General features: G+C 63.0%; 4 protein-coding genes across 6 annotated transcripts; 1 reads left to right on the forward strand and 3 right to left on the reverse strand.

Moving 5' to 3' along the window:
• Positions 1-896: 896 nt before the first annotated feature.
• TNFRSF18 (TNF receptor superfamily member 18) lies at positions 897-3726 on the reverse strand. Its single transcript, XM_063106771.1, has 5 exons — positions 3579-3726; positions 2743-2865; positions 1704-1791; positions 1325-1524; positions 897-1258 (listed from the first exon to the last, which is right to left on the reverse strand). Exons 1-5 carry the CDS (start codon positions 3724-3726, stop codon positions 1131-1133), a joined length of 687 nt encoding a protein of 228 aa, XP_062962841.1. The 3' UTR covers positions 897-1130.
• A 3210-nt stretch (positions 3727-6936) lies between these two features.
• On the reverse strand, positions 6937-9623 carry TNFRSF4 (TNF receptor superfamily member 4). Of its 2 annotated transcripts, none has more exons than XM_063107159.1 (7): positions 9485-9623; positions 9186-9308; positions 8511-8612; positions 8080-8146; positions 7356-7552; positions 7090-7218; positions 6937-7007 (listed from the first exon to the last, which is right to left on the reverse strand). In XM_063107159.1, exons 1-7 carry the CDS (start codon positions 9621-9623, stop codon positions 6937-6939), a joined length of 828 nt encoding a protein of 275 aa, XP_062963229.1. The 2 variants fall into 2 exon arrangements, with proteins under 2 accessions (XP_062963229.1, XP_062963230.1); XM_063107160.1 differs by lacking the exon at positions 6937-7007 and adding an exon at positions 7042-7046 and having other exon boundaries at positions 7078-7218.
• A 3269-nt stretch (positions 9624-12892) lies between these two features.
• On the reverse strand, positions 12893-23014 carry SDF4 (stromal cell derived factor 4). Of its 2 annotated transcripts, XM_063104842.1 has the most exons (7): positions 22856-23014; positions 20759-21113; positions 18253-18389; positions 17638-17751; positions 14940-15098; positions 14604-14779; positions 12893-13456 (listed from the first exon to the last, which is right to left on the reverse strand). In XM_063104842.1, the coding sequence occupies exons 2-7, from the start codon at positions 21061-21063 to the stop codon at positions 13280-13282; spliced, it is 1068 nt and encodes a 355-aa protein (XP_062960912.1). In that variant the 5' UTR covers positions 21064-21113; positions 22856-23014; the 3' UTR covers positions 12893-13279. The 2 variants fall into 2 exon arrangements, with proteins under 2 accessions (XP_062960912.1, XP_062960913.1); XM_063104843.1 differs by lacking the exon at positions 17638-17751.
• Positions 23015-23120: 106 nt separating this feature from the next.
• Positions 23121-24849, forward strand: B3GALT6 (beta-1,3-galactosyltransferase 6). Its single transcript, XM_063106403.1, has one exon. It carries the CDS (start codon positions 23154-23156, stop codon positions 24126-24128), a length of 975 nt encoding a protein of 324 aa, XP_062962473.1. The 5' UTR covers positions 23121-23153; the 3' UTR covers positions 24129-24849.
• The last annotated feature ends 291 nt before the right edge of the window (positions 24850-25140 follow it).

The following is a 25140-nucleotide window of genomic DNA, read 5'->3' on the forward strand; positions in this document are numbered from 1 at the left end:
GAGCCTGGGGGCTGGGGGGCAGTGGGGGCAACAGATCTCTCTCCTCCGTCTGCTTGCTGTGAGCTCACCACCCACTGCCCGTCCGCAGCTGACCTGTGTGAAGGCAGCTGAGATGGGGGATCATCGTGGGGGACTGGAGCTCTGGGCCCCTGGGCGGTGACCAGGGGTGCGGTGCTCCAGGGTTCTGCGGCAGACTGGTCTCCACTGGCCTGCCTGGCTGCCACTCCCTGGACGCTGTGCCAAGGAGTCCTATCAGATCTCACCAAGAGCCAGCGCTGCAGCTGGGCAGGACCCAGGAAGACAGGCAGCAGGACTGGGCCAGGAGAGAGGGCCGGGGACTGAAGCCAGGCCACTCTGAGCTGCCCTGCTCCCACTGGATAACGTGGAAATTGACCAAGCCTGGGCATGGGACAGAGCGAGGCAAGGGCAGGTGCTCCAAGAGACCAGCAGGCTGTGCGGCCAGACCCCAGAGTCCCCACAGGCATCCAGAGCAGCGGTGGCCCAGAGACCACAGGCCCAGGACACATGCCAGGCAGACAGTCGAGGGGTGGTTGGATACAGAGGCCCAGGGGATGGATGTCTGGCACAGCTTGCCTCCTTCAGGAAGACTTCTGAGCCTGGTGGTCCGTGCCAAGCACTTGTGCCCAGGACTGCAATGGCCCCCAACTTGTGCCCCACCCCCACCCAGGCTGGGCACTCAGAGGACAGGCCTTGGCTGCCCCCTCCCCTTTGCACCCTATGGAGGAGACCGTGGGCGCAGGTCATGGAGCTGCCCAAAGTCCAGCCCCGTACTCCCTGTCCTTCGCCCCTGTCCTCAGTATACATCCACTCAGATCACTGGACAAGTGTTTATTGAACGCCACCTGCTTCCAGTCCTGGGGATGAGGGGCCCACACACCCCACCCTGGCAGGGCCGGCAAAGGAGGCAGCCACAGCTCCGTCTGTTCTTGCCCCTCTGCATGGTCTGGGGGACTCTGCAATGTCATCACCCTAAACCCACTTCCACCGTCGAGGGGAGCAGGGCCGGGCCCAGGGCAGCATGCAGAGCCCTTGCTCCTGAGGATCGGCCTGGGTGAGCTCCTGTGGAGGGTCTGGCTCAGGGTCTGGCTGTCCCCGAGGATGGCCAGGCCTCACACCCATGGGTCCCCCAGCTGGCCCTTCTCCTCGGCCACTGGATCCCCCCGCTCCTCCTCAGGGAACTGGCAGCTGCAGGCATCATCGACCACGGGCGGCACCTCCAGGAGCAGCTGGGTCTCTGCAGGAGGGCCATGGTCCGCAGGAGGCCAAGGACCCACCTCTCCACCCCCAGGACACAGCTGATCTCGGGGCCACACGTGCTGTCTCCTCAGTTGCCAGATGTGCAGGCCAAGCTGGGCTGTGGTCAGGACAAGGATGCAGGTGGCCACGGCCAGGAGGACGATGGTCAGCCAGCCCTGCGGCTCAGCGGGCAGCAGACCCGGGATGCACACGGCGTTGTGGGTCTTGTTCCCAGGGAACATGGTGAGAAACCCAAACTGGGGGCAGCTGGGACACATGGACACAGAGGCATCAGCCCTCGGCCACCAAAGCGGCCCCACTGTCCTCTGAGCTGTTTGGGGGTGGTAGGGGACCCTCAGGGGTTGCCACACTGGGAGGTACCGGAGAGGCCTCCCTCAAGGCATGCCTGGACTGCCCAGCCACCAGAAGGCCCAACCAGGACTCACTCTGCCCAAGGTTTGCAGTGGCCCTTGCGGTCCGCAGAGAAGGTTCCCCAGGCACAGTCAATGCACTCGAAGCCAAAACTGATCTTCCCTGGGGACAGACAGACAGACAGGCTGTGGAGGTTCCTGTGGTGGCAATGATGGAGTCGAGCCAGTGCAGAGGTCTGTCTGGGGTCAGGGTCTGCAGCAGAATGACACCTCCCCCGACGTCGTCCATTCAACAGAGGTCTCCAGGATAACTAGTTGCCCAAGGGTGCCCGTTCCAGGATGGGCATCTGGGAGTTGGCAGAGTTAGGGGGACCTAGAGGCTGCGAGGCCTGGGGTGGGTGGAGGTTCCCTGGGGGCCATGGGGGAGAAGATGGGAGGAGCTGCCCACTGGAGGCTGGGGGAGGCCGGGAGCAAGCGAGGCCGAGCCTGGGTCCGAGACTGAAGGGCAGAGGGTCCTGGAGAGATGGTGGGGCTGGGTCCCAGCGGAGCCCGGGCACTGCCCAACCCCACACACCCCTCTCAGTTCTCCCTCCCTAGCCCCTGCTGCTCAACCTGACCCCTCCCTTCAGGCCAACAGACTTCCAAGGGGACTTGAGCTGTGCTTTCCGGAAAAGGGGTCCAGACCCCAGACTCCTGGGGACGTAGGGCTGGCTCTATCCACCTGTCCCCATGCAGGTAGCTGCTAGGACCTGGGCCACAGTCAGAGCTACAGCCTGAGAGTCAGACAGCCCCGGACACCCCCCACTGGCCCTACTGACCAGCCCTGAGGGGTCATCAGTGCCATGGTTCTGGATGGAGAGAGGGAAGGACTCCCTCAGAGCAGCAGAGCCAATGGGTGCCCTTGAGGATGGCCCGGCCCACCAGGCCCTGCGGTGCCCGGGACACTAGTGCTACTAGCCTGAGAAGGTGCCTGCACCCCCCACACGCGCATGCACACGCGCACGCGCACGCACACGCACGCACGCGCACGCATCCGTACAAAACCTGCTCCCCCGGTCAAACCCCCGGCCTGCTCAGGCTTCGTTGCTGCCTCCAGAGACCCCCCGGGACTCACCTTGAGCCCGCACGCCCTGGCCTGGCGGGCAGGGGTGGTGCTCACAGCTGTCGCACTGAGGGTCTCCGCAGTGGAATTCAGGCTGGACACACACGCAGTCCGTCTCAGAACAGAGCTTCTCATCTGGGTGCAGACAAGGCAGGCTCTCAGCAGCTGGGCTGAGGCCCTCCCTCTTCAGAGCTGCTCCCGGCCCTCCAGGGGAATAGTGGTGACAGGCGCCCAGCCCCAGCCAGCCCTAGAGGGCTTTGTCCAGCTCATCTGTCCCTCCCGGGGGTCCAGCTCCTCAGCCCACATGGCCTGGCTGCAACACCTCCCCCCAGAAGCTGCTCCCACACAGGGAGGCTGTGACTTTGCACGTGACCAGGAGCTGTCTCTGCTGGACGTGGGAGCCATCTGGGCTTCCCGAGGACCCAGGGTGAAGCTCTGAGGTGTCTCCCAGGCCATCTCCATCCCCAGACTCACATTTCAACTGCCTCGGCCGCAGCTGCCGGGCATGGGAGGAAGGGGGTGCTGGGACCCCACACTGGGCAGGACGTGGCCTGGCAGCTGGCCAAGGGCTCACTTCGGCCCACCCAGCAGGACCTGAGACAGCCTTCCTCCAGCTCGGGACCCCAGACCCCTCTTGGAGGCGGCTCCCGCACCCCTCGGCCCCACTCCTTCCACCCCGTCCCGTCGAGCCAGTGGCCCCAGTGGACGCCTCAGCCTCCCTCCGGGGTCGCGCCTAGACTGGAGCCTCCGAGACTGGAAACGCACCGGCCGCTGCTGCCCAGTGCCACCCTCCTTAGGCGACAGCGGCCCGCCTGGGCACGGGGAGGAGCCCCCGCGCCGCGCCTTACCCGGGGCGCACAGGCGGCAGCAGCGCGCGTCCGTCCCGGTCCCGCGCAGGAAGCGGCCGGGGCCGCAGCTGGAGCCCCCGGCGGGGCCCTGACCCAGGCCCAGCGCGCAGAGCAGCGCGACCCCGCACAAGGCCCCGCGCGCGCCCATCGCGCCCCAGGATTTCAGGAGCCCGCGCGCGCCCGGACGCGCCCCGACTCGCCCCGCCCCGCCCCGCCCCGCCCCGGCCACTCCTACAGCGCGGCCTCCGAGCCGAGCCGGGGTTCCAAAGCCAGCGCTGCACATGCCCCCGAAACGTGTGTGGGCGGGGGTGGAAACGCTGCGGACACAACCTGCATCCTTGGCGACGTCGCCGGCCCAGGCATCAGAAATGTTTCTATGCAAAACCTGTGGCCTGGTGGGCCTGGGATTCGGGGTGGGCTTTGGGGGGCCCCCAGGCTTGTCCCCTGGGGGCCACCCCTTGAGGGCAGAGCGCGGCAGGGGGCTGTCCCCGGAGGAGCCCCTTTTCTGCCTCCAGCTTTCCCAGGGGTGCCCCACAGGCTTTAAAGATCTCCACGGCTCCAAGGAGTGGAATGAAGTCGCTCACCCTCCGGAAAGTCTGCAGAAACCTTGGCAGGGCTGTGGCCACGCCCAGAGAATCTCAGCCCAGGAGCCCCAGCTCTGAGGAGCCTGGGGACCTGTCTGGGGAATTAGGGTACAGCGTCCCACTGGCCCCGCAGCCTGACCAGGCTCTGGATGCAGCCCCCGCTTCCCCGTGAGCATCCTCGCTGTTGCTTAAAGCCCCAGGGGACGCTCTTCGCAGCTCCCAGCCCAGGGGGCGCCTCTGTCCTCTGGGCTTGGGAGGGGGCCCGAGGAAGGGCCGGGAGGACGCAGAGCGTGGCACGTGTTGACCCTGCTCGCAAAGGTCTTTTTTTTTTTTTCCCCAGCCACTGGCCTGGCCGGTGTGGAAAGCAAACCCCTGACCTTCGTGTTACAAGGCTGAGCTCTAAGCAAATGAGGGTCACCATCAACCCCCCCAGCAAGCACCTGCACCCAGGGCAGAGGGGCTTCCTGACCCAGACCTCCCTGACTCTCCCTCTTTCTGGAGCCATTTTTATTCACTGCTCCATACAAATCCGGACATCCTACAAATGATGCTTATCAGAACACGTCCTGTGTCTGTTGGCCCTTTGGGAAACCAGAGGACACAGGTCATGCGCCCGGGAAGAAGGACTTAGTGACGCTGGCAGGTGTCACACCCTTCCTTTCCTGCCCTCCAGAAGGCCCCTCCTGTGCACCCTGCTCTGCTGTGGGATCCAGCGAGTGAGTGATTTCTGTAGTTCGGCAGTTGAGCAAAAAACGACTTTTGTCTCATGTGTATTTTCCAGCGTCTTATGAACAGGACGTCATATCTCTGTCTCAGGTGACGTGAGTCATGCATGTTCACAGCAGAGGAGCTGCAGGGCCGGGGCAGCAGAGGGTAATCCAGACATTATCTAGGAGGGCCATGGGGGTGGAGGGACAGGGCCTGGCAGCCATTCAGTGCACCCAGCAGGACTGGATGGGAGGTGAAGTGGGGGCCCAGGGGAGGGCAGAGCCGGACACCAGGCCTGGAGCTCAGCAGGGCCTGGGCAAACTGGACAGTTTGGAGTTGGCAGCAGAGATGGCGTTGGGGGGCCAGGTGTGGGGAGTGTGCTCAGGGACAGCATATGTAGCAGGGTTGTCCTGGCTGGGGGAGGCACGAGTTGGCCTGAAGTGGGCAGGGGGAATCCAAGGGGTGGAGGGCCGTGCCCAGAGGGAGGAGGTGGTGGGTGTGAGCTGCGAGGTTTGGAGAGGAAGCCCCTGGGCCCTACAGGATCTGGCCCCACCTGGCCCTGGCCACCTGCACCCTCCCCGTGGCCTCCTGGCCCAGCCCCTCCTCCAGGTCCGGCCTTCCCTGCCCATCCTGGGGGCCACCTCCCTGGTGCTGGTTCCTGCCTGCTGCCCATGCCGCAGGCTCACGGGGGCAGGAACTGCCCACTATCTTGTCCATGGGCAAGTCCCCCACGGGAACAAACGTGCGGCAAGAGGCGGTTCATGGTCAACAGAGAAGGGGGTGGGCAGGGGGAGTCAGCGGTTTGAGGAGAGAAGGGGCAGGAAGCCGTGGCAGAAACAGGAGGTGGCATTCGTGCTCGCCGCCTCCTGTCGGCCGCGGTGCCTTTGGCTGCAGGTAACAGGAGGTGCTTGTGGTTGGGCACGATGTCCCGGCCGAGCCAGAGGGGGTCACCGGGGCAGAGAAGGCATCTCTCGGCTCTGAGAGGCAAGTCCCCGTCAGTGGGACTGGACAGCTTTCTGAGGGACACTCCTCCTCCCAGACCCTGACCCTAGAGGACCCCCACGTGTCCGAGGGCAGCTCTGGGACCCTGGGACCTCGGGGTGGGGTCATTGCCCACTCCTCTTCCCTCAGCACTAATCGGTGCCAGCCGGCGAGCCCGTCTGAACACGCTGCGTTCATCTGTCCACTCTGCTGTCGGCGACGTTTGCGTTTCCCACCTTGGGCTTCTTGTATGTGAAGTTGCTGTAGATACTCTTGTCCCCACCCAGGGCCACTTGATTCTGTGGGGCAAGTGCCCAGGACTGGAATGGCCAGTTTCAGGGTGGACGAAAGGTCAGCTCAGTCAGAAACCTCCAGTTATCCAAAGTGGCTGCCCATTGGATGCCCCCACTGCAGAGATGCGGGGACTATGGGTCGTCCACCACCAGGGACTCTGGGGTGGCACTTGGGGGGAGAGTCCCGGGGCCACCGCCCACTCAGGGTAGTAGGGTTGGGGGTCTGGGAGCTGGAGAGAAGGAAGGAGCAGGTAGGTTCTATCGCCAAGGTACACAGAGGCCCCCTTTGGCGACAAGGTGCTCAGGGCTGTCCCTGCTGTCAGCACCTGGCCAAAGCCCCTCCCTCTGGACTCACTCAACAGGCTTCAGGGCCCGAGTCCCCAGTACATGGATTCTGGCCTTTTCAGTCATCCCGACTCCCACTCAAACTGGAACGCACTGTGTCCACAGACGAGTCTCCAAGAGCCCCCATCCCCCACTCCTAACTTGGCCCGAGACCCCTCCCCAGCCAGCCCCCACCGTGGGTGTGCAGCCCCACCAGCCCACTGTGCCCAACGAGAGATCCAGATTTGCCAGCGTGTTTATTGGGGCGCTGCCCAGGCAGGGAGTATGCACAGCATACGTAGCAGAGCCCAGGAGACAGCCCAGGGGCACCTAAAACGGCGCAGATGGGTGCGGGAGGGCAGTGGGGTGCGGCCTGCAACTGGGGGCACCCCCACTGCCTCCTGCAGTCAGCGGACCTCTAGGGCTCCAGCCTGGGGAGGAGGTGCAGCTCCCACCCATGGACACCGCTCAGATCTTCGCCAGGGCGCAGTGCGCATCCGGCTGCTCCTCTTGGATGGGGGTCCGGAAGCTGTTTCCCCCTGGGGAGAACAGGGAGAGGTGAGGTGGGGGGTCTCACCCTTCCAGGAGGTGGTCTAGGCTGCGGCATACAGGGGCACTCACCGGGGGGCTTGGGGATGTGGGTGGGCGGCCTCCAGGCCCTTCGATAGAGGTACAGAGCCAGCAGGGTGGCCAGCGGGGCCAGCAGGCCCAGGCCCAGGCCCAGGCCCAGGGCTGCAGCGACTGCAGGGCCTGCGGGGAGCAGCCTGCTGAGTGAAGTCTGGGGAGGGGGAGGCCAACGAGGCCAGAGGGCAGCTCCCCCCACTTCTCCCTCCCTCCCCCAATTTGGGCTTGGGGGGCCCTGCTGGGGTGAGGCCAGGCCCCCTTACCTCTGGGGGCCTCCGAGGGGGGTATGGAGGGCCCTTGTGAAGTCCTGGGCCTGGTTGTAGTGGGCTGGGCCATGGCAGGCCTGGTGGAGGGGGCCTGGGTCTCCCAGAGCTGTGTGGCCGGGGGGATCGTGTCCTCACAGACAGCATCAGAGCTGTTGCTGGCGGGTCGCAGGGTGCGCTTCCCAGCCAAGGAGCAGCTGAGGGAGGGGCAGGGCTGCTGGTCAGGCCAGAGACCCCAGGGACAGGGAGTTGTGGGGAGCGAGCGGGGTCTACACGGGGTCACCCCCAGCAGCAACCTCCTCAGACTCCAGACCAAAGGCAGCTGAAGATCCCTGCCCAGCCCCCCACCCATCCCCACCCTGCAGGGTCCTCCGAGGCCACGTGCCTGCCCCACCTCCATGACCTCACCTTCCCTGTGCTGCCTGCACCTGGGGCTTCTGAGCTTCCAAAACCCCCAGAACAGAAACCCCATGAGGTTGGCAGCCCCTGCTTGGGATGAGTGAGGGTCCCACGGGTCACACACACTCCCAGGCCTGGGCAGAGGTCTCCTAGCCACCACTCCACCCACGGGGAGGGGCTGGCACCATAGCCAGCAGGGCTGGGCAGGAAGCCAGTGGGAAGAGGCTAGGCCTGGGCTGAGCTGGGCAGGGGCCACTGTTTGGGGCAGGGCCCCAGAGCTCCCTCTGCCCCCAGCCCTGGGCCCCCATTGGGCTGTGACACTCACTTGGTCCAGGGCTTGCAGGACTGGTTGCTGCCCAGAGAGAAGTGGCCTGGAGGGCAGGGGGCACAGTCTGCAACAGAGACACAGGGCACTCAGCCACCCGGGCAGGCCCTGGACACTGAGGCTGCTGGAGGTGGGGCCTGTCGGGCTGGGCATTCACCCCCCATGGTAGGTGGCTGGGTGGAGGGGCTTGGCCTTGGAAGCCCCTCCCTGCCCACATTCCCCACCCCCTGGCCATAACCAGGGAGCTGACCCCCAGCCCCAGTCTTTGTGACCTGTTGTGGAAGGGACTCCTGACCTGACTTGGGTGGGGGTGCTGAAGGAGGCGACACCGTTACTGAGGCCCACTCTCTGAGGGCCGAGCACGTGCACAGCCCTTTGAGCTCCCCACCTCCTGCTGTACCCACCCAGGCGGGGTCCACCCTGAGGCTCACCAACTCCACGCTTATAGCCGTCCAGCGGCTGGGTGCCTGGCCTGCAGTGGCAGACGGTGTCCTGTGTGGCTGTGCATGTCTGCTTGGGTTCACTCCCACTTCCTGGTGAGGGGGCCAGGAGTGGAGGTCATCAGGTGGGGGGACAGGGCCCCCAGGAAAGGTGGGTGACTCGAGGGATGGGTTCGCTTCCCCACAGTACAGGTGCAGAGGGACCACAGATGGGGAGCCCCCTGGCAGCCCTGAGGCCCCTCTGCAGGGCCGAGGCCCCTGGTTCTTGCCCTCCCTTCCTGAGATCCTCACCCTGGACACTCTGTCCCTCCTGGTCACCTGGCCTCAGGACGGCCCTGCCCAACTCCACCTGCCTTTAGCCCACCTGAGGCAGGACCCTCTGTGGGGAGCCTCATTGCACAGGCCGGCTGGGAAGGCCACGTGGCCAACATGTGTTCCATGACGACAGCACATGACCCTGGCTGGGCCTCGGCCCACCAGGAGGAGGGAGGGGCCCCACAGTATACCTTGACTCCTCAAGGGACCCCCAGGACATAGCAAGCCCCACTGTAGTTTGGGGTTTTTGTCTGCAGCTGTGGGGGGCCTGTGCAGCGTCACGAGAACTTGGGCACCACTGACAGCCACCCTCCATGCTGGGCGGGGCAGGGGTCAAGGGTGGGGGCTCACTCTGGTTGCACTGCGTGCACTGCTTGCAGGTCTGGTAGTTGACTGCCTCATTGTAGAAGCCAGGCTCACACGGTTGGCACTCAGTGTCCCGGGTGTGGTCGCAGCGGCTCACCATCCCGCTGCCTGCAGCAGGGCAGGGGTCAGGCAGCAGCCGGGCACTCCCGTCCTGACAGGCCAGGCCCCTTGCCTGCCCCTCCCCAGCACCAGCCTCCTGCCTGGCTTCTCTGTCTCAGGCCTGGGACCGGGTCCTTGGGGTGTCCCCCACCTGCCTCCCCCCATACCAAGGCCATGCCACTCACCTGGCTGGCACTCACGACAGCACCTACCGCCGTAGGGGTAGGTGTCGCCGACACAGTCCAGCTGGGCCGTGGTGCTGAGCACAAGCCCCAGGAATAGGAGGGCTGAGCAGGGCCCCAGCCGCCAAGGCCCCACGCACATCCTCACCTCTGCCAGCCACAGGGCTCTGGGGTTTTTCCTTGCAGGATGTGGCTATAAGAGCTGTGGGGAGGGGCGGAGAGTGGCAGGAGGAGGAGGGGACCCCGACCCAGGCTGGAGGCAGGAAGGCAGCTTGTCTGCCTCTGACCCCAGGCTTTGGGCTTCTCTTCTGCATGGTGCCCCCAGCCAGCAGCACAAACCCCTCCCTGCCTTGGCATGGGCTGGGAAGTGGAGCTTGTCCAGCTGGGTGCCCCAGCTGCCCCTGCCAAGATGCCTGGGCCAGGGTGGTCTTGGGAGCTCCTCCAGGCACTTAACTCTCCCTGCACCAGGTGGACCCCTCGGGAGGAGCTGGGGTTGTGCCTGCCACCCCCAGCAGGTCACGTTCATGCCCATCTTCACCACCTCAGCAAAAGGCAAACAGAGACAGGATGCAGGGGCAGGAGGGGACCCTCAGTCTGGACCTTCTAGGGGCAGTGGCGCTGTTTGGCACCAGAACACAGTCACCCACCCAGTGTCCAAAACTGGCTCAGACCAAGAGATAGACGCCCCGTGACCAACGCCCACATCGGATATGCATGTACGTATGGGATATGCACACGTGTGTGTGTGCGCGCACCAGTGTGTGAGCAGCTGAGCAGGGCAGGTGCTGTGGACTAAAGTGCATCCCCCAAAACTCCTATGTGGAAGCCCTAACCCCGAACATGGCTGTGTTTGGAGATGGGGCTTTTTAGGAGGTCACAGAGGTTCAAGGAGGTCATTAGGTGGTTCCTGTTCCAATCTGTGTCCTCTTAGATAAAGGAAGAGTCTAGGGATGGCCCAGGGAGGACGTGAGGACACAGGGAGAGGCCACCTCCGCAAGCTGGGGGGAGAGGCCTCTGGAGGACTCTCTTCACCCCTGCGGGCCCCTTCATCCCGAGCTTCCAGCCTCCAGGGCTATGAGGAAACACGCTTGTCACATGTGCTCAGCGGTGGCAGCCCGGAGCACAGGCCCTGCTGGGTAGGCACTGGCCCTTGCATGTCTCCTGGGTGTGGCGTGTGCCTGTGTCCATGAGTGTGCGGGTCCTGTGGTCCTGCCTTGCCTGCAGGACCTATGTGTGCGGCTACCTGTACGAGTGCCTGGGCTGTGCCATGACTATCCTGGCCCGATTCCAGCCGTGGCCTGGGGCTGAAGGAGGCCTGCGTCCCTTCTGACAGCCAGGCGACCCTGCCTCCCCAGGTGACGGCCAACCTCTGAGGCCACCACTATCTGGGTTTAGGGTATTTCTGCAGGAATAGAAAAGACGGACACAACCCCTGGAGAACTCCCCGCAGCACGGACCTGGGCAGTCCCAGGACCGACTGAGGCAGAGCACGCATGCCAGGCCCCTGGGGCATGTAAAGGGAGAAAGAACACGCGCGTGCACGTGCCTGAGCACACATACACACATGCACAGATGCACGCGCAGGCACAGTCTCTTTCCTTGTACGCAAACACCTCTCTGGCACCACTGGCCGCCCTGAGGAGGCAGCTGGGGAGACCTCACTGTGTCCCTTTTGTACATTTTAACTGTGACCATGACAGGATCACCTATTCAGAAGTTAATCTTAAAAGCTGCAAGTGGAGAGGGGCCTCCCAGGAGGGAGGAGCAGGGAGGGGGCTGGAAATTCCCCTCCTCCCCAGGAGCACAGGTAAGAGCTGAGCTCCCCTGGGCCCACCTTTGGGGAAATTCCAAGCCTTGGAGGCTCGTGGAGTGCAGGGGAGCTCTGGCCCCCCGCTGCCCGTGCCTGAGGGGCCTCAACACGGTTCCCCTCCCCAGCCTCCAAAGTGCAGAGAGAGGGACCTGAGGGGCTTGAGGCACCCCAGGCAGGGTGTGTGTGAGCGTGTGCACCTCGACACAGGCATGCAAAGGACGACACTCTGGCATCTTCTGGAAGGCTTGGCCCAGCCTTCACACCCTGCCCCTCACTGAGGAAAACTTATATTTGCCAGCGGGTCTCTTCTGAGGTCCAGGTGGACTCGGGATCCTGGCAGGCAACACTGGGTGCTCTCCTTCCCAGGGCTTGCTCATCCCCACTACCCATGGCCACCCACAGCTGGACCAGTGGCCCACATCCACCCACAGGTAACCCAGGTGCACAGTTGCACCAGTGGGGCCGTGCGGGGCAGTTGCCAGGGAGAGCCTGCCTCGCTGCATCCACTGAGCTGGGTGGGGCCCAGCTCACCGCTCGACACAGCGGCATCAAGGGGTGGCCGAGAGCAGCTGACAGAGGCTGCTGCCCCCTGGGTACCGACTGGGCTCAAGGGGGTGGGCCCTGAGGGAGCCAGCGATCATCTGTGCGTCTAGCTCGGCCCAGCCTCGGTGGGGGCAGCACTGGGACAGGGAAGTTTAAGGCTGTTGCTACTGTGACCCCCTGACTCAGGCCACAGGTGGGGGAGGGAGAGTCCAGGGGGACAGCAGCCGTGATGGGATGTCCAGCTGCGCGGGCTGGGCGGGAACAGGCTGCAGGCTGGCCTCAAGCTGACTTACACCCCCACAGCCCAGGCGGGTACTGCTCGCTGGAGACCTCCCTCCCGCACATGCCCCAGGCTCGGTTCTTGTTTGTCTGGAAACCAGCCCAAGTGCCAACCCGCCTTCGCGGGCTGGCGGGAACCCCCTCCCCCCACTGCTTGGAAGTGGGTCTCTGTGGCAAAAGCCAGGTTACACAGGTAGCTCAGGGCAGGCTGAGGATGGGTGGGAGGTGTGCCCAGGAGCCCCCTTGTTCCTGTCTGGACAGCTGGGACACAGACCCCACGTGCCACAGAGGACACACACCAGCCATCCTAGCACACCCTTTTAAACATCCCGCTCAGACCCCAAACTTTACAGCACGCCTGCTGCCAACTCAGCAAACTCGACACAGCTATGGGAGCCCCCTGGCCCCATGTAGCCCCCCACCCGGGCCGGCCGCCTCACACCTCCTGCCTTGCCCCAGCCAGTGCCTGTCAGATCAGATTCGTATGTCAACCAAATGGCCCACCTCGAAAGCTGCCTCTGGAAGCCCTGGCCATAACTGTTCAAATTGTCACTTTGGGTGTGTGTGTTTTTCACCAAAAGGATGAAGCTGAGAGGAAGAGGTGACATCTTCTAAAGTAAATCAATGTGGCTCTCGTCACAGAAATGCCTGCGTTGTCTCAGGGACTGCACACCATATGCTCGGGGAGGACCCCACCCCAATGACCCCCGACCCCTCGACCAGGCTCAGCCACCCCCAGGAAGGAGCAGACACCCTCCCCTGAACTTCCTGGCTACTCATTTCCAGCGAAGTACATTTTAATTTTGTCTCAATCTTTCAGTTTTCAAAGAAACAGCGGGAGTGGGGTAATTTCCCACGGTGCCCGTGAAGGGGCCCAGCCCGCACCTCACGCCCTGATGTGGTCAGCGCCTCTGGCAGAACGACTCCAGCAGTTCTCAGAAGCCAGACGCAGCAGTTTGGGGAACTGCAGGAGAAGTGGCCAAGCGCCGCAGCTGCAGCCCTGCCAGCCTAGCGCACGTCACACGAGCCCGGCCCAGGACGCACTGCACAGGGACGCGCGGCCCGTTAAAGCACATCTTTAATGCACCCGACTGTGGGCAGCAGGACGGAGGAAGGTTCTAGGCCAGCACGCGGCAGGGGGACGGGCGGCCGTGCCCGCGGGCGGCTCAGAACTCCTCGTGCACATTGCGGGCATAGTCCACCAGCTTGCTGCCCGTGAAGAACTCGCTGTACTTGAGAACCTCCTCAGGCTCCAGGTGGTGGTTCTGGTTCTCGTCAGCAATGGCGATCATCTGCTTGGCCTCGTTGAGGGCACTGTACTCGTTCATGGGGTCCATGTAGTTCTGCAACAGGCGCCGGGCAGTCAGTGGTCGGCAGCCTCCCTCCCACCCCCTTCGGCCTCCCGGGGCCTGCTGGGGTCTGTCCATCCAAGGGACACTTTGTCCCCATCCCCTCGCCAGGCCCCCAACCTGCACCCTGCAAATACGGAGGCCCTCGTGTGGTCTACCCAGCTTGACCCCACACTTGGAGACACAGCTGTGAGATAAAAGGGCCCAGGCCTGTACCCGGTGAGACCCCACGTGGACTCGAGTCAGCGTGAGCAGCATGAGGTCACGCCTCTTCCTCAGGAGAGAAGCCTCAAAGCTCTAACGCCCACAGAAGGCGGGTCCTTGTTTAAAACACCCCATTGGCCACAGGACGGGGATGGGGGCACCTTCTGTAACATTTGTGGAGATACCACAGATGGGAAGGACGTAGGGTAGGGAGAAGCCGGGACCCCAGAGCGCCTGTCGGGGCCTGCAGTGGGGCACAAGCACAGGACCCGGCGGGAGTGAGTTGGGCCCAGGATCCCCAAGCCCGGGTGTGTCCCACCAGGCAATCAGCAAGGGTCAGAGGACTATGGCATAAAACAAAATGACTCATTCGGCAGTGGGAAAGAAACAAGCCCCAAACACACTTGTCACTTGCGACACAGTGACAACACTTCAGAGGAAGGTGGCAGAAGCCAGCCAGGCTCCAGTCCATGGGGCAGAAAGCAACCCCACCTTGAGACGCTTTCCCTTCTGGTCCCGTAAAAAAGAGCTGTAAGAACCCGACCCCTCCCGTGGACAGAGCTGCCGTGTGCAGGGCTGGCCTAGAGCAGCTTCTCAGAGCAGGGAGAGGCCAAGCGACCATACAGGGACTAGCACCTTGCTGGGTTTTCCCATCTCCCTCATCTTTCTGAACATAATCACCAGTGATGCCCATGCTGGCCCGGTGGGCCCTCCCAGGAAAATCCATGCAATCAAATGCTGCGAGGTAAGTGACCAAGTGACCAGCCTTGGCCGACACCACGGCCAAGCTGTTGAGTCAGAGCAGGAGGCTTTCCTGGCCCAGGCCCACCTTGCAGGCTCCCCTTCCCGTGGCAGCCCTCTCCGGGGCTCAGCCAGAGTCCTCAGGGTCTGGCCCCATCCTCAAGGACACGCTGCATCCCCCAGGCCCTCCCCTCACCTCTAGCTCCTCCATGGTCACAATCCCATCGTGGTTGGAGTCTATCAGCTCCTCAAACTCTTTCTTTCTGTCCTTCACCCAGTTGTCATCAACATCCTGGCCCTGCTGGTTTTCGACGGTGCCCACGGGCAGGGAGATGAATTCAGGCAGAGACAACTGCTTGTCACCATCCTGGTCTGTGAGGCACCGGGGCATCAGATGCCTGCACAGATCGGGCCTCTCACAAAGCCCACCCTCCCACCCCGACCTGCAGGTGATGCCCCCGCCTGCTCATGAGCTGCAGACACCTGGCCCATGGGTGCCCGAGGTCCCTCTGCACTGAGAGACAGGCCTCACCCAGGTCCCGGACAATCTCCTTGACCATGAACTTGAGCATGCCCCGGCTGTGCTCAGGGTGGAGAAAGGACAGGAACTCGTCCTCGGTCAGCAGCAGGTCCGCAGGGGGGCTGTCCGCCTGATACCAGCGGTCTTTGAGGTTCTCCAGGACTTCCTGCGCTGAAAGAGGTACCGTCCACAAGCACATTGGCAGATAGAACGCCCACGTACAAGCCCGGAAAGTTCCGAGAGCTGCTGTCAACTCAGAGGGCCAGCACAGGCCACCCCAGGAGAGCACAGCCCTAAGGAGGCGATGCACAGACCTCCCCCAAAGACAGGCTAAGACCCACCCAGACAAGACCCAGATCCCCCCACCCCATCTCAGGTGTCCCCCCCAGACACAGGCCCAGACCCCGCCACCCCATCTCACATCCCCCCAGACAGGACACAGACCTAGACACGGCCCCGGACTCCCCAATCCCATCACAGGTGCCCCCCCAGACAGGGTCCATGTCCCCCCCAGTCACGGCCCCAGACCCTCCTATCTCAGGTGCCCCCCCCAGACACAGCTCCAGACTCCCCCACCCCATCTCAGGCACCCCGCCCTGGCTGCACTAGAGGCTGTCTGTCCCTCAGGAGCAATGGAAATCACGCTGTGGGTGACTCATCCTACACCAGAAGAGTCTGTAGGAACAAAGGCGTCACCTCATTCCTATCCGTGTCTTTCACGTGCAACATCACACGGAGGACAATGCTGAAGGAAAACCCGGTTTCCAGATATGACTGAGGTTGTGACTGGGCAGAGCTTCCCACGATCCTCGCTCTGACAGAGCCAAGCCTTGGGGCATGTGGTCCTCATGCTCCCCCACAGGAAGGTCCAGAGCTGCAGCTTCCCGCAAGTCCCCAAGTGTCCCTGGACGTCCCCATGTGCCCCAACATCCCTGAACATACCCGACATCCCTATGTCCCTGACATTCCCATGTCCCGACATCACTGTGTGTACCCCATCCCTGTGTGTCCAATACCCCTATGTCTCCTAATGTCCCCATGTCCCCCCAGTGCACCCGTGTGTCCCCAGATGACCCCACATGTCCCTCAACATCCCCATGTCCCCCAATATCCCCGTGTCTCCCAACATCCCCATGTCCTGACATCCTTGCGTGTCCCCCAACATCCCTGTATCCCCTGATGCCCCCACATATCCTCCGATGCCCCCATGTGTCCCCCCACATCCCCGTGTGTCCCCCTGTGCCCCCAATGCCCCCGCATGTCCCCTGACATCCCCATGTCCCCTGACATCCTCATGTCCCCCAACACCCCCACATATCCACCCATGTCCCCGCATGTCCCCACATGTCCCCCAACACCCCTGCGTGGCTCTCGATGTCCCTGTGTCCCCCTATGTCTCTGCATGTCCCCTGACATCCCCGCATGTCTCAACACAGAGCCCAGGCCTGTCTGAGTCCCCAGGCTAGAAACACAAAGTCTCACCCATCCCATCTTGCCACTCACTAGGGTCAGTGATCGATCAAGTCCTAGTGTCAAGGCCTCTACCAGAAAGCAGGTTGCTCAGCCCCAGATGCCCCAAGAAACCTGCAGGGCACCCCCCGGCTCTGCTGTGAGCCCTCCCAGCCTCCCAGTCACAACAGCACAGCTGAGCTGCCTCTGCCTGCTGCTGCTCCCCAACCCACAGATGGGCCCACAGCCACAACTTCCACATGACGATTTCGTTAAAGGAAGACGAGAGAGATGGGGCTTGGGGACCACGGGCTGTCTTTCCCCCCAGGGACAAAGGGACAGGGTCCACCCTGAGGCCTAACCAGGATAAGCACAGACTCGCTGGGACAGGCCAGCCCCAAGGCCCTTTCTCTGGGCAGGATCATTTCGGGAGATGGCGCCGCCTAGCCCTGCACACCAATCGCATGCCCAGCTGTGCTGAGACCTGGGGAGATTCTCCATTTCCCAGCCCCCAACCTCCAAAACACATCCACCTGGAACCTGTGAACTGGACCTGGTTCGGAAGATCATCCTTGATGAGGCTGGGCCTACCCCCGACTGGCGTGCCTGTAAGAAGAGGCACGAGAGCAGAGCCACATGACAGCGAGGGCGGGGCCCGCAGCCACCAGAAGCTGGAGAGGGACATGAGGTGATTCCTCCTTAGAGACCCTGGCGGAGCCCGCCCTGCCCTCACCTCCCTCTCGGCCTCCAGAGCAGAGTCTGTGGCGGGTCAGTGGCAGCCCCAAGACCCACGCCATGTGCTGAGCACGTCCCTCGCAGGAGCCACAGAGAGAACAGAGATCACGGGAGCGGCACCCGCCGGGGACCTTCAGCCCCCTGCACAACGCCCACAGCTGCCCTTTGCTTCTGATCCCCAAACTGAGAAACCCACAGGACCCCTCAGCGTGTTCAGGTCAAGGTCAGACACGCTGAGCCAGGACTGGTACCTCAGGGGCGCAGGGACCCCCAGGCCACAGTGTGAGTGCTGAATCCACCTCCGCCAGGAAAGGTGGCTCCTGGATTGCCAAGGCTGCCAGCCCTGAAGGACACCTTCAGAGGACAGCGTGAAATACAGGGCAAGTTGTGGAAACACAAGATGGAAAGAAGTAGGGAAAAGGCACACGCACACGCTCTGGGAAGAGAACGGCGACATCCACTGTGCAGGGCTAGGGCAGGACAGAACGGGGCACTGAGACGCTGGCCAGGGGGGCCCAGCACCCACCCTCCTCGTCCGCCTTGATCTCCTGGTTGCTCCTGATGGCCTCGGCGACCTCTCTCTCGTTGTGGCCTTTGCTCGCTAGAAACTTCACCTTGTATTCATCCCACGACACACGGCCTGGAAGGGCAGACCACACCGCTAGAACATGCAACAGTGAACGCTTTCTAAACAGACGAATCCCAGGGACCTTTGGGCACTGCTGAGCTCCCTGTGCCGCAGCAGCCACAGAGGCCCCAGTTCCACACGTCCTCCAGGCCACACCCCGCCTGGCCCCTCACCCGAGAAGCCAGCCAGGACATCTGTCCCTCGGGGCCACCGAGAGGCGCAGCAGGCAATGCCAGAGGAGCAACAAACTTCTAGTGAGCTGTTATTATTTTTTCAGTTAGAATCTTGGGTCACGCTCAGCATGTGCCCTGCATGTCATATATCTTTGATAAACCTCGGCCATAATGGGAAAGATCGCCCACGTGCCCCTATGCCTCAGGCCATCTGGCTCTGGCTTTCTCCCTTCTCCGTCCCTCAGCCTGGATCCTGGTCCACCCCCCACACATCAGCAGGGTCAGGGTCCCTGCCCATCCTGCCCTCCATGCCCTGCGGGCCCACAGCCCAGCCCCGCACCATCGCCGTCTGGGTCCACAGCACGGAAGTGCATCTTGTTCTCCTCGACGGCCTCCTGGAAGTGCTCGGCCGTCTTCTCCATGATCCAGCGCTGCATCTCTTTGGCACTGATCCTCCGGTCAGTGTTCACGTCCACCCTGTGGGCAGGCAGATGGGCAGGCATCAGACACAACCCCCAGGACCCTGTACAGACAGACAGATGCCAGCCCGAGGGCTCCACAGGCAATGGGAACCCACCACGAACATTGACACACTCCACCCAATAGTGACACCAGAAACGCTGGGGGACGCAGGGGCTCACTAGGCCAGCAGAAAACATGAGGAGCCGTCAGGGATGGAAGCGAAGGTGGGCGGCTCTTTGTGCAGCTGTAGTGGGGTCACAACCCAACACCAGGAAAGCAGACAAGCCGCCCAGAACAACAGGCAGAGTCACCACCAACCCCACTCCCTCCAACAACAGCTTCACAAGCACGTCCTCCACAATTTATCTCATAGGCCATAGCATGAGCATACAAAACCACATAAGCCTAAAGTTACAGGACGTAGGAAAAAGACCACTGGGGGACCTAACATTGTGTCAAAGGAAGAAACCGACCCAGGAACCTGCGGGACAGAGACTCAGAGACCTGAGGGACACACACAGATGCAGACAGCTAAGTGGAGACATAGCAGCAAATACACATGCGTACATGCATATGTGCATACACAGACTAGTGCACACCATGTACATACACGTGTCAGCACACACACATATGCCATCCACATCCACCCCTGTCCACTGAGAGAACCACAAGCAATGACACCCCGGGCCCAGATCTCAGTCTCTAAGACCGTGCTCCAAGCACAGGGACCAGGGCTCCTCGTGGCAGTGGCCAATCCCAGGGCCGGCAGGTTAAAACTGCCTATGAGATGGGCCTGGAGTATCTTATTGTGCCAGAACGTACAGATACTCGGGCCATCACCTGTGGCGCTTTTCCCTCACAGCCCTGGCCCCTCCAGGGTCACAGCTCCGGCATGTTCCCCTCCAGCAGCAAGGACAAGAATCAGACCACTGAGTCCCCTGCTCCAGTGTCCACCCAGCCAGGACCTGGAAGGTCCCCATGTCGCCAAACCCGAGAGCCTGGAACCCACCAGGCTGTGCTGCGCTCCCCACTTCCGAGTCAGCCCTTGAGGCAATGGCCCCCGCCCCCGCCACAACCTGCGGCCCTGAGTACACGCTGTGTCCTGCTCAGCCCAAACCAGGCGAGCAGAGCCTGCATGCGCTGCATACTCAGTAAACGCTAGACAAGCAGCTCATTAAATTCTGATCCTCATACCTCCCCCCACCATCCACCAGGGCAGCCCCGTCAGCCCATCTCCTGCTCCTCCACTGGGTCCCACCTCTCTCCCTGCATATCGACGTGGACAGCGTTGGGAAAGGTGAAGCCTGCAGTGGGGTTGTGGCCGGGGGCCACTACATGCCCAGGTCACTGAGCAAGGTCCCAGAGGGTCTGGGGCCCACAGGTCCCCTCCCCGTGCTGCAGAAATGAGCTCCCTGGAGGACACGTGGCGCTTCCTAACCTTGCTCCACGGCCAGGTAGCCTCCAGGGACAATGGCCACACTGCCGGGGTCCTACAGCTGCGCCCTAAGGAATGAGGTGACCACCGCAGGACCTGCTCCCCCAGCCTGCATGACCTGGACAGCCCATTCCGTAACCCTAAAACCAGGCTTCCAAGGCAGAGTTGAGGGTTGGAGCTTGTTACTAGAACAGAGACAGGAATGGGACCTGCCGAGGACTTGCCTGTCCAGCACCGCATGTGGCCCTGCTTTCAACAGACAGGGAGAGCAAGCACAAGCGTCACGGCTGCAAGCCAGCAGGGCAGCAGTGCAGTGTGCTCTGTCTATGGACACGCACAACACAGCCCTCCAATGATGTATCCCAGGGACACGCACAACAGATACACACAAGAAGGAGATGGAAGGCGCCCTGTACCCTTCACCAACTCCCTCGTCCTCACCGCGACTGTGTGCCCACACCTAGATGGCCCCTACCTCACACGCCACTCCCTCTGCCACTCTTGTGACCAACTGTTTGCCCTTCACCACAGAAGATCCTGGCTGGAGGCCTTTTAGAAACAAAAACCTTCAGGCATGGAGCCGCCACGCACACAGCCCTCAGGCAGTACACATCCTCCAGGCTGTCTTGAAGCCCACCCTACTACAAGGTCCTAGGGACGGCCAGGCAGCACAACCCACGTCCCACCCCACCACCCCCCACCAGCCCTCAGGGTCCCCTGCTGACCCAGGCACTGAATGACCAACTTGGGGCTGTTAGCACAAGCTCAGCTCCACCGCAGCAAATTTCCCAAAGGCTGCTGGTCAAGAGCACATGTCTGCAGCAACTGCCCCACAGCAAGTCCTGAAGGGCAGCCCCCTGGCCATCACACACACTGTGCAAAGCCAGGATTGGACCACACGGGTCAGCAGAGGCAGTGGCCCCTCAGCTGGAGTGCATGGGGCACCTACTTGGAGAAGATGACCATCAGCTTCCTGCGGCTCCTGCGCGGCTCCACATCCTCGTCAAACCCACCCGTGTCCTTCCCCAGGAAGACCTCCTGGTGGAAGTCCTTGTTGAGGTGCCCATCCATTTCCAGCTTCACCCCATTCAGATGGTCTGGGGGCAGGATCTCACTCTCTTCCCTGTTGGCCACTCTCTCTCGAGTGGATGAGTGGTTAGCAGGTCGCGCAGATGCATCCATCAGAAGGACAACCCCCAGGAGACAGAGGCAGTGCGGAGCCAGGCCACCAAGGGGAGCCTGCCTGGATGCCATCGCCACCCAGGTGCAGGCCGTGGGACAACCTGCAAGGTGTGTGCTGGGAGCTGCGGAGAGAGGAGAGGGCATAGGAGAAAGTGTGGTCATGGCTCCAATCATAGCCCCAGGCTCTGCAGAGGGCTCTTTGTCCCCGGGACAGCCGTAAGGGCCAAAAGCAATGTTGGCCACAGACTCTGGACCCAGAGAAGCAGTTAATGGTCTACAAAGAAGACACAGACTGATTGGGTAGCGGGACCCAGCAAGTACTTAACTAAACATGTTTACTTTGTAAGAGGAAACAGAAGCCCTTGGTTTATAAGAGCCAAACCAGGCAATACTTTTTTCCTTTTTTAAAGCTCTGGATTTCCAGCTCCCTCTCTCCTATTCAAAGCAGTCGCCCCCTCAAGGGCCTGACCTGCCTCGCCCCAGTGCCCACAGTGCAGCCTCCCAGCACGGCCTGATTCTGCCGCTCCTGGCACTGACCTGTGGGGTTACGGTCACTTGATCTCCAGATCTCCACTCAAGCACTTGCGAGCCCTGTGACCCTGGCTAAGTAGCCTGACCACCCTGTCCTCAGTTTCTCCCTAAGAAACAGGAAGCCCCCCACCTCCCACCCCGAGGCTTTACGAGGACTGGGGACTCCAGTGCAGAGTGTGTACAGGGCTGGTGTCAGCAAACACTCACACCCACTGCCCAGCAGGGCACCCGCCCCTCCCACCATGATGACCACACACACACACACACACACACACGCACACACACACGCACACACACACGCTCACACACACGCTCACACACACGCTCACACTCCCACCGGATCACCAGGAAGGCTGGAGTGCCCTGGGACGCCTGTCTCGGCATCCTGGGGGCTCGCGCAGCCTCAAACCTCACATATACCAAAGGGAGCTCTGGTCCCTTCCCGCTACTTCTTGTCGTCTGTCCACCTGGCAAACACCTGCTGGTCTTCCAGGTGCAGCTGAAGCCCCACCTGTGTGTGTTGCGGCCATTCCCTGAATATACATTGACCAAAACTCCTGTTCTGCGGCCCCGTGGATCTAGGCGGGCAGGGACCTTAACCACCCAGCGCCTACCATCTCATCTGCACACAGTGGGCACCGCACAGGGGTTGCCTCAGGAGGATCCCAGCCAGCACCTGGGGGGCGGCCTGGCAGGCGGGCCCGGAGGAGCCCCGGCGCAGGGCGTGCGCCTGGTTCTCCAGCACGGCTGAGGGCTTCTGTCCTTGCTGGGGTGTGATCCTCTCCCCGCCGTCCCAGCTCTGGGGACAGTCTGCGTAGACCCCTCGACAGCCCCCTCCCGCCGCCGACTGCGCTAAGGCGGGTCGTGACCACGCGTCGTGCACAGACAGACCGCACTCGCTCCTCGCGGGAGCGCACCGGCTCCACCTGCCCGGGAACCCCGTGGGACAGAACCTCGGAGAAGCCTCAGGCCAGAGGCGGCCGAAAAGGACCGCGCGAGCCCCGGGAGTCCTCCCAGGGAAACCCGCTCCGCGCTCCACAGCAGGGCGAATCTGAGGACGCCCGGCTGTGCCGCCGCAGTGGACAGCGGCCGCCAGACACCGGCGCCACGGCGAAGACGTCCGGCCTTCCCGAGGGACACCGAGGTACCGGAGTCCGGCGACGCGTCCAAGGTCACCTCGCGGTGGCCGAGCCCGCCCGACGCCCCGAAATCCTTGGCTGCCCGCGCCGGCTTCGCCTCGACGAGGCGGCCTCTGGGGGCATAGCCGCGGGGCGGCCCGAGCGCGGCGGCGGAAGACGCGCCAGCCCCGCCCGGCTGCGGCCGCCCCACTCACCGCCGCCTCCTCCGCGCGGGGTCCGAGAGCTGGGCCGAGCGCCGAGAGGCCGCCGGAACGCGCCTCAGGCCGCCGCCATCTTTCTTCCGGGAAGGGGCGGGCCGGGAGGCGCGAGCGGCTCGGCCTCAGCGCGCGGGTGCCGGCGCCGCCATCTTTCCTCCGGGCGGGGGCGGCCAGTGCGAAGGGCGCACGGGGCCACGTGACGAGCGGCCCCGGCCTCCGTGCGCACGCGCGCCGCCGCGCCCCGGCCCGGCCCGGCCCGCCACGCGCCTGCGCACCCGCCGCCGGCCGGCCCGCCATGAAGCTGCCGCGGCGCGTCTGGCGGCGGCGGGCGGTGCTGGGCCTGGGCGGCCTGGCTCTGTGCGGCGCCGCGGTGCTCCTCCTGGCGCGCTGCGGCCCCGAGGGTCCGCGCGACGCGCCCGGCCGCAGCGCCCCGGCCCCACGCCCCGCAGCCTTCCTGACCGTGCTGGTGGCCAGCGCGCCCCGCGCCGCCGAGCGCCGCAGCGTGGTGCGTAGCACGTGGCTGTCGCGGCGCGGAGGCCCCGGCGACGTGTGGGCGCGCTTCGCGGTGGGCACGGGCGGCTTGGGCCCCGAGCAGCGGCGCGCCCTGGAGCGCGAGCAGGCGCGGCACGGGGACCTGCTGCTGCTGCCCGCGCTACGCGACGCCTACGAGAACCTCACGGCCAAGGTGCTGGCCATGCTGGCCTGGCTGGACGAGCACGTGGCCTTCGAGTTCGTGCTCAAGGCGGACGACGACTCGTTCGTGCGGCTGGACGCGCTGCTGGCCGAACTGCGCGCCCGCGACCCCGCACGTCGCCGCCGCCTTTACTGGGGCTTCTTCTCGGGCCGCGGGCGCGTAAAGCCCGGGGGCCGCTGGCGCGAGGCCGCCTGGCAGCTCTGCGACTACTACCTGCCCTACGCGCTGGGCGGCGGCTACGTGCTCTCGGCCGACCTGGTGCGCTACCTGCGCCTCAGCCGCGACTACCTGCGCGCCTGGCACAGCGAGGACGTGTCGCTGGGCGCCTGGCTGGCGCCCGTGGACGTGCAGCGCGAGCACGACCCACGCTTCGACACCGAGTACAGGTCGCGCGGCTGCAGCAACCAGTACTTGGTGACGCACAAGCAGAGCCCGGAGGACATGCTGGAGAAGCACCGGACGCTGGCGCGCGAGGGCCGCCTGTGCCAGAAGGAGGTGCAGCTGCGCCTCTCCTACGTCTACGACTGGTCCGCGCCGCCCTCGCAGTGCTGCCAGCGGAGGGAGGGCATCCCCTGAGCCCGCCGCGCCGTCCTGCTGCACGGGGGCGCGGGACACGGGAGGCCAGGCCGGGAGGGGGACCTGGTGGACCCAGTGGCATGCGGGGCTTTGGGGCAGATGCCGACACCACGCTGTGCCCAGGGCTGGCACCTCGGCGGCTCGTGTCTCGTTCTGGGTTTGGGAGACCTGTGTGCCCAGCCCGGAGATAGGCTTTGGGTGCGCAGGCGGAACAAGCCCCACCCCGCGCCCCTCGGAGACTCGTCCTGGGGCTCACCGTGCGCCGGAAGACCGCTCTGCACCGAGCTCTGGACAGCTGCGAACCGGACTGACCCGCAGGCACGGATGTTGCAAATCAAGTGTTTTCATCCAATCCGCTTTTACCAGAATTGCCAAGAATTTACCATCGCTGGCTCACATAGATTAGTCTTTTTTGTGTCTTGCTGGTATCATTTGTCACGTGTGAGTGAGATTTAACTTGGGTTCACGTTAATTAGCTTTGATGGTATCAGTCTGTGTCTCCCTAGAGAGAATTCGTGATAAATATAACGAATGTGAGCCTGTGACTTATTTACAAATACTGTAAATCTGTGTAGAAAAGAGTTTAAGTTGGCAGTGTGCAGGTCCTGGTGTTTTTAAAATTATTTAAGGAAAGATTTTTATATCATAACTTGGAATGTGCCGGTTAATCTGTTTGTGCAACTTGAGTCATTCACGCCGCTGCTGCATTTGTGTTTAAACATGGAAGAATTTTAAAACTGTCCATTTCTCTTTTTAGTTTACACATAAGTCAGCCCCATTGTCTCTTTCTGAAAAGACTTTCCTTTTAAGGCTTCTTGGTGCAGTGCTCCCATTATTTCAGATGCTGGGTCCAAGTTCCAGGAATCTAAGCCCTCGGAAGTGTTGACGAGGTTTCCCAAATTCTGCCTTAAGGACGCAGGATTTGCTGGCAGGCAGGAGGCCTCTCCTGTATCTTGACACACACCCCCATGCTGGGGGTTTGCTTTCCTGTACCCCCATTTAATGTGAAAAG

The sequence above is a fragment of the Cynocephalus volans genome, chromosome 8 (genome assembly GCF_027409185.1).
Source record: "Cynocephalus volans isolate mCynVol1 chromosome 8, mCynVol1.pri, whole genome shotgun sequence".
NCBI classification, from domain to species: Eukaryota; Metazoa; Chordata; class Mammalia; order Dermoptera; family Cynocephalidae; genus Cynocephalus; species Cynocephalus volans.